This window comes from Plecotus auritus, assembly GCF_963455305.1.
Source record: "Plecotus auritus genome assembly, chromosome: 4".
NCBI lineage: Eukaryota > Metazoa > Chordata > Mammalia > Chiroptera > Vespertilionidae > Plecotus > Plecotus auritus.
In genome coordinates, this window is record NC_137775.1 from 121,518,702 (window position 1) to 121,536,820 (window position 18,119).

At 39.5% G+C, this 18,119-nt stretch overlaps 1 protein-coding gene and 1 pseudogene across 2 annotated transcripts in view; one reads left to right on the plus strand and one right to left on the minus strand.

Moving 5' to 3' along the window:
• SLC13A1 (solute carrier family 13 member 1) overlaps positions 1 to 18,119 on the minus strand; it is a gene marked incomplete at its 5' end in the record, with an annotated part of 94,652 nt that overhangs the window by 61,729 nt on the left and 14,804 nt on the right. Inside the window, 3 exons of the mRNA XM_080665527.1 lie at positions 36 to 223; positions 3,353 to 3,489; positions 17,760 to 17,888. Of these exons, the coding sequence (XP_080521653.1) occupies positions 36 to 223; positions 3,353 to 3,489; positions 17,760 to 17,888 (454 nt within the window). The remainder of the gene's footprint in view (positions 1 to 35; positions 224 to 3,352; positions 3,490 to 17,759; positions 17,889 to 18,119) is intronic.
• LOC308246427 (protein N-terminal asparagine amidohydrolase-like) lies at positions 14,257 to 14,748 on the plus strand (annotated as a pseudogene). Its single transcript has one exon. The product of its transcript is annotated as a protein N-terminal asparagine amidohydrolase-like (transcript).

An 18,119-nucleotide genomic window follows, 5' to 3' on the forward strand; every position in this document is an offset into this window, starting at 1 on the left:
ACTAGACCCCCTGTGGCCATGTCTGCATGTGATACCTTCCATCTCCAGTCCGGGATTGATTGATCCATTGCAATAAGTCACCTGAGTGGCCTTGACCTGTGCTTGAGCACTGATGATCTGCTGTGCCACAGCCTCCACAATGGGCATCACCATGGCAGCAGTGGAAGTGTTGCTAAGCCACATAGATAAGAAGGCAGTACTGCTCATGAACCCCAATGTCAGCCTGAAATGAGAGGAGAGGACTTTTAGTATGAGCTGGGCTCCTAGCTTAACTAACTACATTGTTTAACTGTAAAGGATGCTGTTTATGGGTTGGGAATTCATTTGTTCAAAACATGGGTGGTTAGGTTGCCTCCCAGACAACAAACTCTGAGGACAGTCATAGCCCGTAGAAATCAAAGTGGCAGAGGTAAGAGGGGAGTTCTTATAAGTTTTGTCTCCCAGGAAACCATAAAAATCTTGTCTCCCAAAACAGAATAATGACTAAATGTATAACCAGCCTGAAAGTTGTTAGATGATATAACAGTTTCTAATATTATATCAATATTTGAATGCACTTTCCTTCAAATCCTAGTAAGACAAGATGCAATTAACTTTTGAATTTGGGATCCCTTATTTTTTCTTTGATCTTTTGGTCATATCTCTGTAAGACAGGATGTTGCCAAGAAGGCACAAGGGCAAGGAGAGAGATTAATTTTTATAAACCTGCCTTTTACTTTTTCACTACTTGGGTTTAATATGTGGTGGGTGGAGGAAATGGTTAAAAATCAATGGCTAAATTGAGGCTTCAGAATTTTCTGTAGATTCTATTATTCATGCTTGTCTGAATCTGACATTCCTGCCTGTTGTCAAGAACTGGTTATATTACATGGTCTTCTCTTATGAGTAGTTCTTCTCCCTTAATAATAACATACCTACTAGTAAAACTATAGGATTTTAAACCATGTCTATAAGCTTTCAAAATCACACTTGGGTTAAAACATGATCTCTTTTGAGTAGAAGGACCCAGAAAATCATTCAGAAGCACATCTTTCTATATAGACTAGAGCCACTTATTAAATTCTCTGACTCCCTTTAAAAATAGATCTACAAGCCCAGCTGGCATGGCTCAGTTGTTGAGCATCAACCTGTGAATCAGGAGGTCACAGTTGATTCCTGGTCAGGGCATAAGTCTGGGTTGTGGGCTGGACCCCTAGTGTTGGGTATGCAGGAGGATCTGATTGATGAGTCTCTCTCATCATTGATGTTTCTGTCTCTCTCCCCCTCTCTATTCCTCTCTAAAATCAATAAAAATATTTTTTAAAAATAGATGTACAAGAAGAATTTTACACTATAAGTTTCAACTTCAGATAAGGTGAATATTTTCTATGTGTAAAACAAAACAAAAGAAAACATATTAGAAATCTGCTTAAACAAGAAATTACCTCTCTCTATAAAAGTCTAATATGCAAATTGTCCCCATGGGAGTTTGACCAGGAGACCAATCACTCACTATGACGTGCACTGACCACCAGGGGGCTGCACAGAACAAAGGAAGGTCCCAGCTGGCAGCCGGCAGCCAGCAGCCAGGGAAGGGAGGCCCCAACCAGCAGCCTGAAGGCCCCGATAAGCCCTGATCGCCAGCCAGGCCTAGGGACCCTACCTGTGCATGAATTTGGTGCACTGGGCCTCTATTTCTTAAAAAAAGAGGTATGGGGGGATTAATGGTGATGGAAAGAGACTTGATTTGGGGTGGTGAACACACAATACAAAATACAGATGATGTATTATAGAATTGGACATCTGAAAAATATAGAATTTTATTAAGCAATGTCATTCCAATAAATTCAACAAAAAAGAAGGGAAAACTAGAAACATTTTTAACTCAATGCATTGGCAAGACACAAAATCTTCCAATAAAAAAGGTTGGGATCAGATAAGGTTTCTGTTTGATAAAAATGCCTTAAATTGAAAAGTCATTTAGTGGTATAATAGATAGTGCTCTGCTGTGCAGTAAAGAGACACATTTCTATAGCACCCAGGAAGCCTGGAACACTGTTTCACTCTTAAAGACGTGAAATGCCCTTAATACATATATGTTATACAATTTTTAAGTAAATATTTTTTTAAATTTGTCTCATCTGAGTTATTTGTTTTTGTATTTAATGAAACAGTTTGCTCCATAAATGATGAACACAGATGTGGTTATATCCTAGAATGAATTATGCAACAGAATTCAATACAATTTTCTCATTTTCAAAGAAAGATGAGGGAAGAACCACCTAAGGCTTTAAAGCATAATTCCATTATGCAAATGATATTGACACTGGAAAGTTATTTTAGCTTACATCTACATTCTTAAGAGCTGGAATTAAAACTAAAATAGCCAATTAATTTAATGGGGGAAAATTCATTTCAGTGGAGAAAATCAGTCAAATGAATGATTTCACATGCTATAAATAAAGTTTTGCCTTCTGCAAGCACCTTGACAGGGGGCAGAGAGTGAACCCACAACCTAGGTATGTGCCCTTGACCAGAATCGAACCCAAGACCCTTAGGTGCATGGACCAATGCTCTAACCACTGACCAATACCAGCCAGAACTAGAGGAAGTTTCTTAATTGATTATTTCACTTTGCAACAATTCACTTAAAAACAAAAATGTTGCCCTGGCTGGTTTTGCTTAATGGGATAGAGTGTCGAAGGGTCCCGGTTCGATTCCGGTCAATGGCACGTACCTTAGTTGGGGGCTCCTAATTGATGTGTTTCTCTCACATGGATATTTCCCTGTCTTTCCCTCTCTTTTCCACTCTCTCTAAAATCAATGGAAAAATATCCTCGGGTGAGGATTAAAATAAATAAATAAATAAATAAATAAATAAATAAATAAATAAATAAGAAAAAAAGGGAAACTGTCCACCTTGAAATTTTTTTGCACATATTTGTATTTTGTCAGTAATGTCATTGTCTTTGGTTCCTAACATCCTCCCTGTGACTAATGATGCTCTTGAACAAGTCTTGAATGTGTAATCAGCCAAATAAACAAGATAGTATGAAATCTATTCTGAAGTCTATCAATCTTGCATGTTGACGTTCAAGGCTTCTCTCGCCTTTGATTCCTATGGTGCATAAAAGGTAAGAGAATTGTGTGCAATCTCCCTGTAACTAGACCTTCATTGAAAAGAAAGTTGTTCTTTTTCTCCTACAACTCAAGTATACTTTATATCACTTTCATATTTTCGGAGAAAATAAAGTCATGAAGTATACTGCAATGCAAATGATTGCCTGGATATGCATTACTTTTTTGGTTATTTGCTCTGTACAAAAATGATCTGTTGAGAATGTAAACCTGGAACAGTAAATGCAGAGCTTACCATGCTGGGTTCACACCCACCACCAGCACCATTTTCAGAGCAATCCTTTTGTGCAAATTCCATTTTTCTATTGATGTTGCTAAACAGATGACTCCAATTAGCAGTAGGTGAAAATCTTTGAAATAAGCAGATGCCACCTGAAATTATAATTAAATCCATGATTATTTAGGTTGGTGAGGTGGGAAATAACATTACACAAAAAGGGCATTATTTCATTGCTATTAACTTTGACTTTCAGCTACAAAATATTTCTATTTTGTTGAGAGAAATGTGTATGTGTTTGTCTACAACTTTAAATATGTTTTATATTCTTACCCAGAAATAGTAGTTTTAAGGGAAAATATTCAGGAAAAAAAAAGAGTACCCAGGATTTTGGGTTTTCAAACCACTGAATAACATCAGACAAAGGCCTTCTATGCCTTAATTTCTCCATCTGTAAACTGGGGTTAATTGGGTTATGCTCCTACCATAGAATGTCAATGCCTATAATTTGGGAAAGTCCTAAGTTAAGCTTTCAATTCACCAATATATTTATTACCATTTGTATTTTAAATGGTTTTACCTTTAAAATTAATTATTTTAAATAAATAACCTTGAATGGGTCAACATTTTAAGTCATTTTTAGCTAACACCATTCAGATTTAGTAAAGTGTACAGACAATTGGGGTAACCATTTGCAGCAGTATTTAGCAAAGAATGAATGCTCTGAAGTGTGTCAGGTACATAATATTTTTCTAAAAAAAAAAGATTTTGTGGTCAAATAAGATAAGAAACCAGAATTTTGAAATACTAGAATACTCTATACTCTTTCCTGTAGACCTCCTAAAAACCTTTAAATAATAATGTATATTGTCACTCTCAAAAAGTGGGATTCCACATTTAACATATTTTTCAAACTTATATAACCATAGAAACCTTATTTCTACATTTTTTAGGTGGAGTATCTCATGGGATTGATATTCAGGAAATGCTTAGCTAAACTGAATCACAAGGCTGTACTGAAAGAAAAAAAATGATAAGGGGAATTATCTCTTTTTAAAGAAATCAAACAATATTTAATAAAGAATGGAAGAGTTGGAACAAAACTATTGTAATATTCTGAAATCATATAGAAATAGGACAATCAGTTATCATGATGATTTTCCTATTTTATTTATTTATTTTTATATTAGAGATATAAATCTTTATTTTTTATTTTTTAAAAATCTTTATTGTTGACAATATTACAGATGTCTCCCCTTTTCACCTCCACTGTACCCCTCCACACAGTTCCCACCCAGTCACAAGCTTTCATCATCCTATTGTCTGTGTTCATAGGTAATGCATATGTACATATAAATTCTTTGGTTAATGTCTTCTAGCCCTCCCCTCCCCTGTCCCTCTGAGATTCGTCAGTCTGTTCTATGTTTCCATGCTTCTGCTTCTATTATATTCATTACTTTACTTTGTTCATTAGATTCCTTGTTCATTTGTTTTGATTTTTAGATTCAATTGCTGACAGATATGTATTTATGGTCATTTTATTGTTTATATTTCCTCCTCCTCCTCTTCATCCTTCTTCTACTTCTCCCTCCTCTTCTTCTTTCTTCCTCTTCTTCTTAAAGAAGGCCATTCAACATTCCATGCAATACTAATTTGGTGGTGATGAACTCCTTTAGCTTTTTCTTATTTGTGAAGCTCTTTTTATTATCTTCAATTCTAAATGATAGCTTTGCTGGGTAGAGTAATCTTGGTTGTAGGTTGTTGCCATTCATCATTTTGAATATTTCTTGCCACTCTCTTCTGGCCTGCAAAGTTTCTGTTGAGAAATCAGTTGACAGCTGTATGGGTGATCCCCTTATAGGTAACTAACTGCTTTTCTCTTGCTGCTTTTAAGATTCTTTCTTGGTCTTTAATCTTTAGCATTTTATTTATGATGTGAGCCTCTTTGGATTCATCTTGTTTGGGTCTCTCTGCACTTCCTGGGCTTGTTAATCTATTTCTTTCATCAGGTAGGGGATGTTTTAGGTCATTATATCTTCAAATAGATTGTCAATATCTTGCTCACTCTCTCTTCTCCTTCTGGCACCCTCAGGATGTGAATGTTGGTACCTTTGAAGTTGCCCCAGAGGCTCCATGCACTATCTTCATATTTTTGGATTCACACTTCTTTTTACTCTTCTGATTAGGTGTTATTTGCTTCCTTATATTCTAAATCACTGATTTGATTCTCAGTGTCTTCTACTCTGCTGTAATTCCCTATAAATTATTCTTCATTTCTGACTGGTGCTTTTTCATGTCTTTGATTTGTGGTTCTCACTAAGACCCTTGAAATTATCATTAAGTCCTTTGAAGCTCCCATTAAGTTCATTGAGAAACCTTATATCCATTGTTTTGAACTCTGTATCTAGTAGTTTGCTTGCTTCCATTTCATTTAGTTATTTTTCTGGAGATTTATTCTGTCCTTTCATTTGTGACATGTGTCTTTGTCTCCGCATTTTGGCTGCTTCCCTGTGTTCATTTCTATGTATTAGGTAGAGCTGCTATGGATCCTGGAATTGGTAGAGTGGCCTTGTGTAGCAGATGTCATGTAGGGCCAAGGGCTCACTCTCCCCAGTCACCTGAGCTGGGCTCTCTCAGTCCACTCTCTTGTGTGGACTGTGTGCACTGTCTTATTATAGTTAAGCCTTGATTGCTGTTGGGTCACTGGGAGGAATTGACCCCCAGGAAAATTGGCTGTGAGGACCAGCTGCAACTACAGTGGAAGAGCTGCTGTGCAGGAGACACCTGTATGGAGCATGACTTGCTTCAGTGGGGCTTTGGTGCTTACAGAGTGCCCCTGGAGTGTGTCATGTGTAGATGTGGAGAGTTGTAATATGGTGTGTTCTGAAGCTGTCCACCAGAAGCTGTCAAAAGCTCAGAAGCCTCCTGTGAGGTACAAAGTCAGCTGCTGCCTGTGCCTTGCCTGGGGCCACCCGGCACAAGCTACAGAGTGATCTTTAGATGGCTTCTACTTGTGTTGGGCTTGGAGGTGCCCAGAAGAGGCCAAACTGCAAACCAAGGCAAGCTGTTGCTAGTGCCTGGACTGGGGCAGCTTATCAAGTTTATATGGGGCATGCTGTGTCCAGCTGCTGCTTGTTTGAGAGATTTTAGGAAAGTCTAAAGCCTGAGCCAACACAGCCATTCATATGGAAAAGCCGCTGCAAACAGCTTAGGTGGGGCTGCATGGGTGGGGTGCGGTCTCAGGGAATCACCAGGACAGATCGAACAGTGTGAGCAAGGTTGCTAGAGACTAAGACATGGCACCTTGCTGATCAGCTCTGTGGTGGGGGAGATTTCAGCATAGGAACAATGACCTCTGCAAGCACTTTTATCTAAGAGAAAGCTGCCCCTGAGTTCTTGCCCTGAGGTCAGACCATTTATTTCCTCCCCATATGTCCCTGGATCCTTTCAAGCTTCTACCATAGTGCTGGAGCTTCTACCATAGTGCTGGAGGAAGCAAGTCTGAGTGTGCCGGCCCTTTAAGAGGAACTGCCTGGGTCTTTGGCTTCCACCATGTCACTCAGCCACAATCCCCTCAGGATTTTGCAGCACAAAGTTATGGGGATTTCTCTTCCCAGCACTGGAACCCTGGGCTGAGGGGGTTTGGTGTGAGGCTAGGAGCCCTTGCTCTTCACAAGAGGCCTCCTCAGCCAAGATATCCCTCTCAATTAAAAATGCCACACATGGGTGTCAGACCAGCCCATTCCATGCCCCCACCCCTCCTACCATTCTCAATGTGCTTTCTTCTTTTCTTCTCTAGTTGTAAGACTTCCATTGGGGCAGATTTCATGTGGTTCTGAATGATGGTTGTGCTGTATTTTAGTTGTAATTTTGATGTGGTTGTGGGAGGATGTGAGTACCGTGTTTACCTATGCCACCATCTTGGTTCCTCCTGATTTTGCTATTTTAAACTGCATCTGCATTTTTTATATAGCTTACTAAGTTTAGCTTGGTTTTTTAAAAGGTAAAAATTACCATTTTATAGAAGTGGACATCTTCATGTTTCACAAAAAATTATTTTGTCATGCTTTTCAAAGTTTATATTTATCTCTTTTTTTAGTGATTGTATAATATAAAGTAAATAATTCAATCAATTTTCTTATTATTTAATTTATTAATTACTCTAACATTGAATATTCACCTAAAACTGCTCCAAAACTGTTATGTGAGCAGGGGATATAGGTATAAATGGCTGGCAGTTTTTGCTCTTCCCACCTCTGCAATGCTCAAATATCAAACTTTTCTAAATAAATCTCACTATTTTACTTTATTGCAGAGTCCTGTTTGTTTTCTTCTTAGCACACCACACTGTGTAAATACTGTTTGATTGCCTGTTTGTTACATGTCTTCTCTTTTGTACTACACATTCTGTTTTGCTAGCCATTGTGTAATTGGCACCTAGCACAGTCCTGCTATGGAGTAGGAGCTTAGTCAATAGTATTGGATAAATGAGAAAGAGAGAAAGGAAATCAATGAATAAGCTATGGTTACTGAGCTCCTAAGTTCCAATTATCTACACTCTGTTCCCAAAATGCTATCCTCCTAACTCACTCCCTTAACCCTTTATCTTGGTATAAGTATTCTTTCAATTTATTAATCTACTAGTACTTCCAGACTTATGAACCATTTTTTTTCTCCCTGGTCCTAACCCTGCCTCTCTGAATTTTTCTTCTTGGCATTCTTAGAAAATTACTCTTCTTCTGCCCTTTTCTTAAATGCTGATATTCTGTCTGCAATCTTCTTGTTTTAAACACCTAATGGTTGAATCTTATGATTTCAATTTATATCTCTATGTGACTAAAATAATGCCTGGCACATAGTAGTCATTCAATACATATTTATTGAATAAATTCTGAAGACTCTAAAATTTTTATATCCAGACAGATAAGTCTGAGTTCCAGACTGGTGTATCCAACATTTCCATTTGAATTTCCCACAAATATCTAAAAACTCAACATTCCTCTTTTTGTGGTGATTGAAACTTTCATCTATTCTGTTCCTCAAGTCAGAAACCTGAGGGCCAGCCACGATTCCCTTTTCACTTTCAATATGTGTGCATTAGTCACCAAACTCTATTATTTCTAGTTTCTTCAAATCTTTTAAATTTTCAGCTTTTCTCTCTGTGCACATTACTACCTTCTTAAGCTCCTCGCCATTTCTTACTTGGTTTCTGCATAATCTTTCCTTGTCTAATCCACTCATTGCCATTGTCATAGTCACTTTTCTAAAGTGTGAATCTGATCACATTATTGTCCTTCCTATACTCCTTCAGTGGACCCCATGTCTTTCAAGACCAAACATAATCTTTTCGACATGACTTACAAGACCCTTTATTATTTAGTTCCATCTCATCTGTCCTGCTTAGCCTTTCAGTGCTCCACCCACTCCTTCCTACCTGTGCAGTCCCCAAACACAGAAATGCTGTAACACTCACTTGTCATTTAACTGGAAGGATCCTTTCTCTCACCTTGGTTACCCCTTATCTTCCTTTGTGAATGAACTCAGATATCAATTCTTCAAAGATTGACCACCCCAGACTTGTTTGGATGTTAGTTCTTTTGTTATAGTACATCTTAATCTGTATAGAGATCATTTCTTTACTTAACCATTCCTTTCATTCAACTAGACACATTTTGAAGCCACAGATGTGTCTTATTGGTCATTGTATTTATGGACTTAACACATGCCTGGCATGTATTGCCACTCAACAGGTATTGAATTAATAAGTCTAAACTCAAAAAAGTTTACAGGGTGTTAAATGAGGAAAAATAAGTTAACAAAGAGCACAACAACGAATCAAAGGTACATGAGAGCTACATCATCAAGGTATAGCTGAGATTTTAAAGAGTAAGCGACCACTTTTTCGTAGGGGAATTTGGAAAGTCTTACAGGATCTGAGACTTGATTTGATAATTGTAAGATAAATAGACATTTGAGCTTTTCTCTACTCTTATCTCTTTTGCAGTTTTGCTCATTGAATTAAGCCCCACTGATCCTATCTCAACAATATTCTGTACTTAAATGAGGGGAAAAAGGCAAGATTCTTTTAAAAACACAAAGGAACACATAGAAGCAAGCTATTATTAGTAACTAATTAAACACAGAAAGAGGTCCAGGACCATGAGATATGCTTTTTATAATATCTTTAGATTATACCAGAACTTGACAGACTTTTTCTATAAAGAATTAATAAATATTTTAGACTTTGTGAGCCTTATAATTTCTATAATAAGTATTATTTCAACTTGTCTTTGTAGCACAAAAGTAGCCAAAGATAATACATAAATGAGTGACCATAGCTGTGTGTGTTTCCAACAAAACTTTTTATTTTGAAAACTGGGTTGCAGGCTGAATATGTCCCTCAGATTTATGGTTTGTCAATCTCATAATAGACTATGTAAACAAAGTATGGCCTTCAGCCCAATTGTCTAAATAAAATTAGTTGTTAAACCCAAGAAGGAATTTTTGCATTCCATTTTCCATTGTTTGTTTTTCATCAGAGTTAGTATATTTGAAGAACTTTAGCCATGTTTGTGTTTATAGTCTACTTGTATAGGAGGTAATAAGAGAAGGTGATATTGGTTTGTAAATGATGCTGATAAATATAACTATTTTTGAGGCAAAGTTGGTATGTCAAATCAGATTCCTAATAAAACTTGAAATCCATTTGCAACATCAAGATAGTTATATTTGTTTCAAATGGGATTTCATCAAGAAACATGGGCTTTTGTGATCAGAGCACCTGGGTTCGGTCTTAGCTATGTAATTTACACCAGTTCAGCAAACTTGCTACAATCCAATATACTTACCCATGAAAGTAAAATAATACTTCACATCAGGTTTGTGAATTAAATGAGATTTTGGGGGATACTTTGTCAGTTCTAATGTGTATGATTATAAAGCCTATCCTATATAATAAAAAGCTAATATGCAAATAGACCGAACAGTGGAACAACTGGAACAACCAAACAATTGGTCGCTATGACGTGCGCTGACCACCAGGGGGTGTGTGCGGAACACGGCAGGCATTGGCCGCAGCAGGATGGTTGAGCAGGTGAGTGGGGATGCCAGACCAAGGTGGGGCACCGGTCGCGTCATCGGGGCTAGCCTCTGGTGGTTACTGAAAATTCTTTGCTGCCGCATGCCGTGGTCCCGCCCGGCGCTTGCACCTGCTGCTGGCACTGGCCCTGCTTGCACCTGCAGCCGGTGCCCAGTGCCAGTCCCAAACACTCGGCACCCTGATCACCCCTGAGGGGTTCTCCACCTCCCCCTGCTCTTGAGGGGCGATTGGGGCAGCAGCTGCCACTCGCATCCGCTACTGGTGCCAGGCCCAATCACTCCGCACCCCTGCTGGCAGACAAGGGACCAGGGGCTGTGGCAGGAGGGGCTAGGCAGGGTCCTGGAGGATGGGTCAAGACCCGCAGCCTCGCGGCCCACAGTTCCTTTCAAGGTGCATGAATTTATGCACTGGGCCCCTAGTATTTTAATAATATACTTAAGAGAATATTTACTTATATTGTGTTGCTAAATCCAATGGTCAATTTCCAGTTTTCACATTAATTGACCTATTAGAGGATTTGACACTTTGGATCATTGCCTCATTCTTAAAACATTTGCTTCACTTGCATTTCTAAACCCACACTCTCATGGTCTCCCTTCTATCTCAACAACCTTTCATTCTCAGTCTTCTTTGCTAGCACTTTCTTTTCTCGCCAACCTCTTAGTTCTCCAGAACTTAGTTCTTGGTCCTCTTTGCTTTTCTATCTTCACTTGGTCTCTAAATGATGTCTTCAAATCTTAGGACTGCTGAATAGCAAATCTATATTTCCAGCTCAGCTGTCTCATGAATTCTGGACTCATTTGTATGTAATTGCTTACTCAACACTTTCACTTAGATGTAAAATAGGTCTTTCAAACTTAGCGTCCAACACTGAACTCCAGGTGTCAGTCTCTCTCCTGCAACAAGCCTACTTTGCTCATAGTCTTCGTTCCAACTGATAGCAACTCCTTTTTTTCCAGTTGGCTGGTCAAAAAGCTGTGAGGGCCCTAGCCAGTTTGGCTCGATGGATAGAGTGTCAGCCTGTGGACCAAAGACTCCCGGGTTTCATTCCTGCCAAGGGCACATACCTCGGTTGTAGGCTCCTCCCCCAGCCCAGGACCTGGTCAGGGCTCCTGCAGGAGGTAACCAATCGATGTGTTTCTCTCACATAGATATTTCTCTCTGTCTTGCTCTCTCTCTTCTACTCTTTCTAAAAATCAATGGAAAAATATCCTCGGGTGAGGATTTAAAAAAAAAAAAAAAAAAAGCTGTGAAGCTCCTATACTTCTTTTCTTCTTTCATGTGCCATATCTAATCACTCAGGAAATTATTGATAAAATATATAATTAAAAATAGTTATAATATATTCAACATCCCTGTAACTATTCCAGGTCTGAATTACCATGGCCTCCCAGCTAAATTATTGCAGAAAAAAAACAAAACTATTATCTTGTTCTCAACACAGCAGCCCATTTATTCTTTCAAAACAAAAGTCAAATCCATCATATCACCCTTCCACTCAAGGCTCTTTAGAGGATCTAACTTCATTCACAGTTAAAACCTTATTGTGGCCACCCTAGCCAGTTTTGCTCAGTGGACAGAGCTTCACCTGCAGACTGAAGGGTGCCAGGTTCGATTGTGGTCAAAGACACATGCCTGGTTGTGGGCTCGACCCCCAGTAGGGGGCATTCAAGAGGCAACCAAACAATGATTCTCTCTCATTATTGATATTTCCATCTTGCTCTCCCTCTCCTTGCCTCTCTGAAATCAATAAAGATATATTTTAGAAAACAAACCTTATTGTGGCCTACTTTGGCCCTCCATGGTCCAGTTCCTCTTCATATTATCTCCTTGACAACATTTTCTATCATTCTCTTCTTCATTCACTCTGCTCCAATCACACTGCAGATATAGACCTGCGTTAAGGTCTTTGCACGGGGTATTTCCCCTTCAGCAATGGTTGTTCCCCATATTTCCAAATGGCTAACTCCTTCATCTCCTATAAATCTTCATTCAGGTATGGACACCTCATTGATAATTTTATTTAAAACTGAAACCCTCTCCTGACCTCATTCTTCTGTTGCACTTTTTATAGCACCAATTACCTTCTAACTCACTAAGGAATTTACCTATTCTTTAAGGCATATTGTTTGCTGTCTCTTTTTTCCTAGGAAGACAGGAACTGTCTGTTTTTATTCATTGATATATTCTAAAGTGTCTGGCAGAGTCCTAGTACATAAATATTTATTAAATAACTGAGTAAATATATAATATGACATTTTATTGTACATTTGTATCTTTACATCTATATATTTAAATTTTTATATAAATGTGTTTTAATAACAATAAACCTGTTTGGAGAAATCTAATTGGCACACTACATATTTAGCATTTCAAATTTATTCAATGGATGAGAGAAATTCAATACTTGTTGATGCTCTTCATACAACAATGTGCTCAGTAATTTTGGAGTAGGTAGTTTGATAGATATGAGCAAGAAAAGATAGCTAAGATCAAAGGGAAGACTTGGGAGACCTGACAAACAAGACTTAACCGAGAGTGAGCAGAACCAAGAATGCAGAAAGGGGAGACTTGAAACCTCCTCCAAGGTATGGTATAACAGATAGCTTAACATCTGGGTGGGGCAGCCTTGAAACCTGAGGAGGTTTGGGGTGTTTTTTTGTTGTTGTTTTGTTTTGTTTGTTTTTTGTAAACTCCAGAGTATAAAATTACAAAACCCAAACAAGTGGGACATTTGGTTTGGCTTCTGCCAGCTAAACTTCCAGCCTGGATTATATCTGAGTATATTTCCTTTAATTGCTAATAAACTCTCACATGCTTTGCTATTTGGTATTGTCTCTCATTTGAATTCCTTCTTATAAAAAAGACAAGAACCAGGACGCTGAGCCCACCTCTAACAAAAAATAAGATATAGGTATTTAGCACTGGCTTGATAAATAATGTTAAAACTGCGGTGGTCAAATAAAGAGATGTGTAGGGCTCTGAACATGAATAAAGACAGTAAAGAAATATTATTCCCTTCAATGACAGATGAGATTCCAAAATGCTGCAATAGGCTAGAATGATAGTTGCACACTATTAAACAAACTTTAACTGTGAATATTAAAATGCATAGGAATATTTGCTACTTAGTTTGCACCACTGTTCCACACGTATTATTTGATTTGATTGTTTTAACCCTTGAATTGTGTGGCATTATCATTCCCCATTTACAGATGAGAAAAAAAAAGCATTATTAAAAGACATGATCAGGCTCATGCAAGTAATTATTATGAATATCATGTTTTCAGCTCAGGTCTTCTGACTGAATCTCTAGCCCTTTCCTTATAGCTTAGGTCAGCTACTTTTGAGGAAAAGGTCATTGCCCTGTGTGGACAGAGGATCACAAGACTAAAAAACAGTTTTCTCCACTAAAAGTTATAAGGACTTTGATTTGTTTCAAGCTCCAGTTAAGCTTACCAGGTGAAAAGTCACATAAAGTTTAAAATGAATTTAGGCTGAAATACCAGAAGGGAGATGATAAACTCACTTTAGCTTTGCAACAATCAGAATGCTTCTAGAGGGGGGCGGGCAGCCCATGTGGGGAGCTGCCGGTTGAGGGGTGATGAGGGGCCATTATCTGAGCCCACCCACTTCTGAAGGAAAGAGCCAGACTGCTCAGAGGTCAGCCTGTTCACCAAGTGGGACCCCATGGCCACCTCAAAGGATGGCTCTATCCCCACTCCTGGCTCTGATGATGCCACGACTTGTCACATTGTAGTCCTGAGGCTACCTGCTTGATACACTGTGATGGCACCTACACCCAAACTAAGGCCCCTCGGTCATGAACTCCATAAAATCCTTTCCAATCGCTCTCAGTGTGGAACCCTGGAAGTGAGCCTCGTAGGAGGCTCCAGGGACAATGGGCAGTTGTCACAAAAATGTACTCATCAACTTCTTAGTGAATTTGACAGACAAGAAGATAACATTCACTTAAATGACATTCTATGTGACAGAATTAAATGACCTGGAAGAAAATGAGCACCACTTCCCAATGATTTATGGCCTTGCTGTCAACACTGAAACTGCAGAGATTAACAGAGCCTCCTTCCAAGATTGCGGTCCGGGGGAGCTGCGAGCTGCGCCAGCTTTAGCAGGAGGACCAGTGATTGGTTTCTACGATGCAAAGAGAGAGCAACTTCGCACACGACCTTATTCCTGGATGCCGTTTCCACATGTGGATTTCTGGTTGCAACAAATACTAGAGAACCTTTCCATTTCACCTTTGGCTGATCCCCTCGCCCCCCACGTTGCTGAACATAGTAGATCTACCTGATTTTTTTTTCACAAACACGCTATTTCCTGGAAAATAAAGCTCTACACTAAAAATAAACAAACAAAAAGAAAAATATCTTTTCTCCAGCAAGCAAAAAATAGGAATTACCAAAGAAAGCAACTTTGGGGCATGACAGAGACAACTGGTGGAGGTTGGACAAAATATGGTTTGGGAACTACATCCACTGAGTCTTAATGTCTTTTAAATGACTTTCAAAATAAAATCTTATTTTGGCAAAGGAAAATAAAAAGAATGTTTCTAGGGTGATCTACAGTGTTCACTTTTGTCAGTGTACAAAAAATACTACTATTATAGACGGACATATATTGAGTGCTTACTATGTGACAGACATTGCATTTTTAACTATTTAATCCTTAAGAGTCATTGACAAACCAGAGGTAGTTTCAGCAAGAGAAAAGATGGTGGTGGCGATGGAGTTGGAGGTGGTGGGGTTGAGGAAGGGAGCTGAGATCTGAAAACCATAGAAGCTGGAGGTGGGAAGACTTAAAGAGATTATATTTATTTTCAAATCCAAGCAGCACTATCATGTGAAAGAAAGATGAGGTTCATTGGTGGAATCTCAGCTGCAAGAGAAACGTTTCAAGAGTCAGAGTGACTGAGTTTCAGACGTGGGCTCAATAAAGCTTAGTCACTTGAGTGTTAAAATTATTCAAAAATGCCATGGACTTTCTCCTGAAGGATTCTAAGCCCACACAGAGGAAGCCTTTAAGCACTTCCCAAGTGATCTCAAGTGTAAGGGATATTGTGGCGGGGAATCCCTGCTCAGGGTAGAATGACTCAGACAACTCCCCTCCGAGTCTAAGATTCTGTGGCTGTTAAATTAGCCTGAGACGGACACTTTGGGGGTAAAGGGCTCTTGGACAGCTATCAGCAGCCTGTGTAATGCAACTGTCATTAGTGCCTGGAATTTTGCTGCCTCTTGTGGAGCCTCCACATGCTGAAAAGGGGCAGAGCTATTTCTTTGGCAGTTCCCATGAAGCCAGGTCCTCCTAGGTCCCCTTTTCCTTCTGTCTCCCTCCAGCCTGCTTGCCACAGACATGCCTCACGATTCCAGTAAATCTTGCTTCTACATAAGTCTCTGGTAAAATGTTAATTTAGTCAGTCTGATCATTATCCTATCTAATAAAAGAGTAATATGCAAATTGACCATCACTCCAACACACAAGATGGCTGCCCCCATGTGGTCAAAGATGGTCGTCCCCATGTGGATACAAGATGGCCACCACAAGATGGCCAGCAGGGGAGGGCAGTTGTGGGCAATCAGGCCAGCAGGGGAGGGCAGTTAGGGGCAATCAGGCCAGCAGGGGAGCAGTTAGGCATCGATCAGGCTGGCAGGAGAGCGGTTAGGGGGTGATCAGGCAGGCAGGCGAGCGGTTGGGAGCCAGCAGTCCTGGATTGTGAGAGGGATGTCTAACTGCCCTCGAGGGGTCCCAGATTGGAGAGGGTGCAGGCTGGGCTGAGGGACATACCCCACCCCTGTACACGAATTTCATGCACTGGGCCTCTAGTTAAACCGTAAGAGACAAACATGTGACTGTTAAACTTTATCTCTGGCAGTGGGGCCACACAAGCCAGTAAGACAGGGGTTACTCATCTGACACCCTATTTTTGAGGATTTGTCAACCCCTTCTTTTTCTATTGCCTTTATTGAGAGCCATATACTAGTAACATGTTGGAGAAACATCTTCGTTTATCACTCCTAGATTCTGTGGGGCAGCAAATCTTCAGCCTGGGGGTGAGAGAAGCTAAAGTACAGCCCCAGCTACACTCTTTCAAATCAATGGTGTCTAGAAAAATATGAGTGAAGATTATAAGGAAGAAGGAAATGTAGTAAGAAAAGAGAAGAAGGAAGGATCAGAAATGGAAAAAAAAAAAAAAAAAAGAATTTCAAAATGGGAAGGAGCAACATGAAAATAAGGAAAGGAATAATAGCTTCTCCAAGGGGAGTGGGGGCGGGGGAAGGGACAAAGAACAAAAAAACTGTATCATGGGTTAGTTTAAAAAATATCCACCTCCATTATAAGACAGATGAGTCTCGTGATAGTAATATTGGACCTGGCAGAAGAAAGAAGTCCAAAGGTGATAAATTCTGGCATCTTGAACTTGACATTTTTTTCCTGAGAATGTTTTGGCTGTGGTTTAGGCAGTTGTGTGCTGGGTGGCTGCAGACTGTGTGGAGACAGATATTCTGGTTTCATTGCATTTCATGGTTTTAATAAGAAACTGAATTCATTTTCTTCAGATGGATACCTTTAGATTATATAAAGGTAAGAGGCACCTCTCAGCATGAATAAACTCCTCTCAGCAAGAACAAAATAGAAAGACACGTGAAAGTTAATTTGGTTTTATCTTTTGAAATGTCAGGTTTCTGGAAAAGAAAACAGGGTAGCTTTTTCTTCATTAAAAACAAAAATTGCTTTCCAACCCTGTGTGAGACGGAATTCAGCTGAATGCACAAAGCTTCTGCAGGATGTGAAAGAACTGGCCCTTTTGCTGGGAGAGATGCTCCAGGCTTAGGTGTCAGCCTGGGAAGAAGGGACACACTTTTCTCCTACTGACATGCACAGCCCAAGGAGCTGCTGCCTGTGTTTGGTTTTTGTCCACCTGAAGGTGGACACACATGCAGAGTTCTAGAGAAAAGAAACAACTGGACTTCTGGAGGACTTACATAGACGCATTATCTTTTCCTTAATTTTTATTGATGAGAGAGAGAGAGAGAGAAAGAGAGAGAGAGATATTAATGTGTTGTTTCACTTATTTATACATTCATTGATTGGTTCTTGTATGTGCCCTGACTGGAGTTCGAACCCACAACCTTGGCTTATCAAGATGACGCTCTAACCAACTGAGCTACCAGGCCAGGGTACCTGGAAGTGCTATTCACAGGATTATTGCTGCCTTTAAATATAAGTTTTCTCAATGAAAATATCAGCACAAAATAAGCAGTCTAAACATGGCAAACATTTGCAAGAGAACTTAAACTCACTTACCGTCTTGGAGGGCATGATTCCAAACAATGGGAACATTAGGCCAGGCAGCAAAGCTGTTACAGACAGGGGCAATGCTTCTGTAAGCCAAAATATGGCAACAACAAAGAGTATGTAGGCACATTCTGCTTCCTGGAAATAGCAAAACACAACATGAAATGATGGGGCTGGGAAATCATAGTTCAATCACAACCGCATTTGCTGAATGGAGTCATGTCACAGAGAAAGAGGAAACTCTGAGGCCTCTGCACTTTGAGTTGGGGGGTAAACTGTCATTCTTGGGGGTTCCAAGAGCAAAAATCGAATACACATGAAAAAAAGACATTTAAAAATCCTCATTCATTAAGTTTCCTTCACATTTCC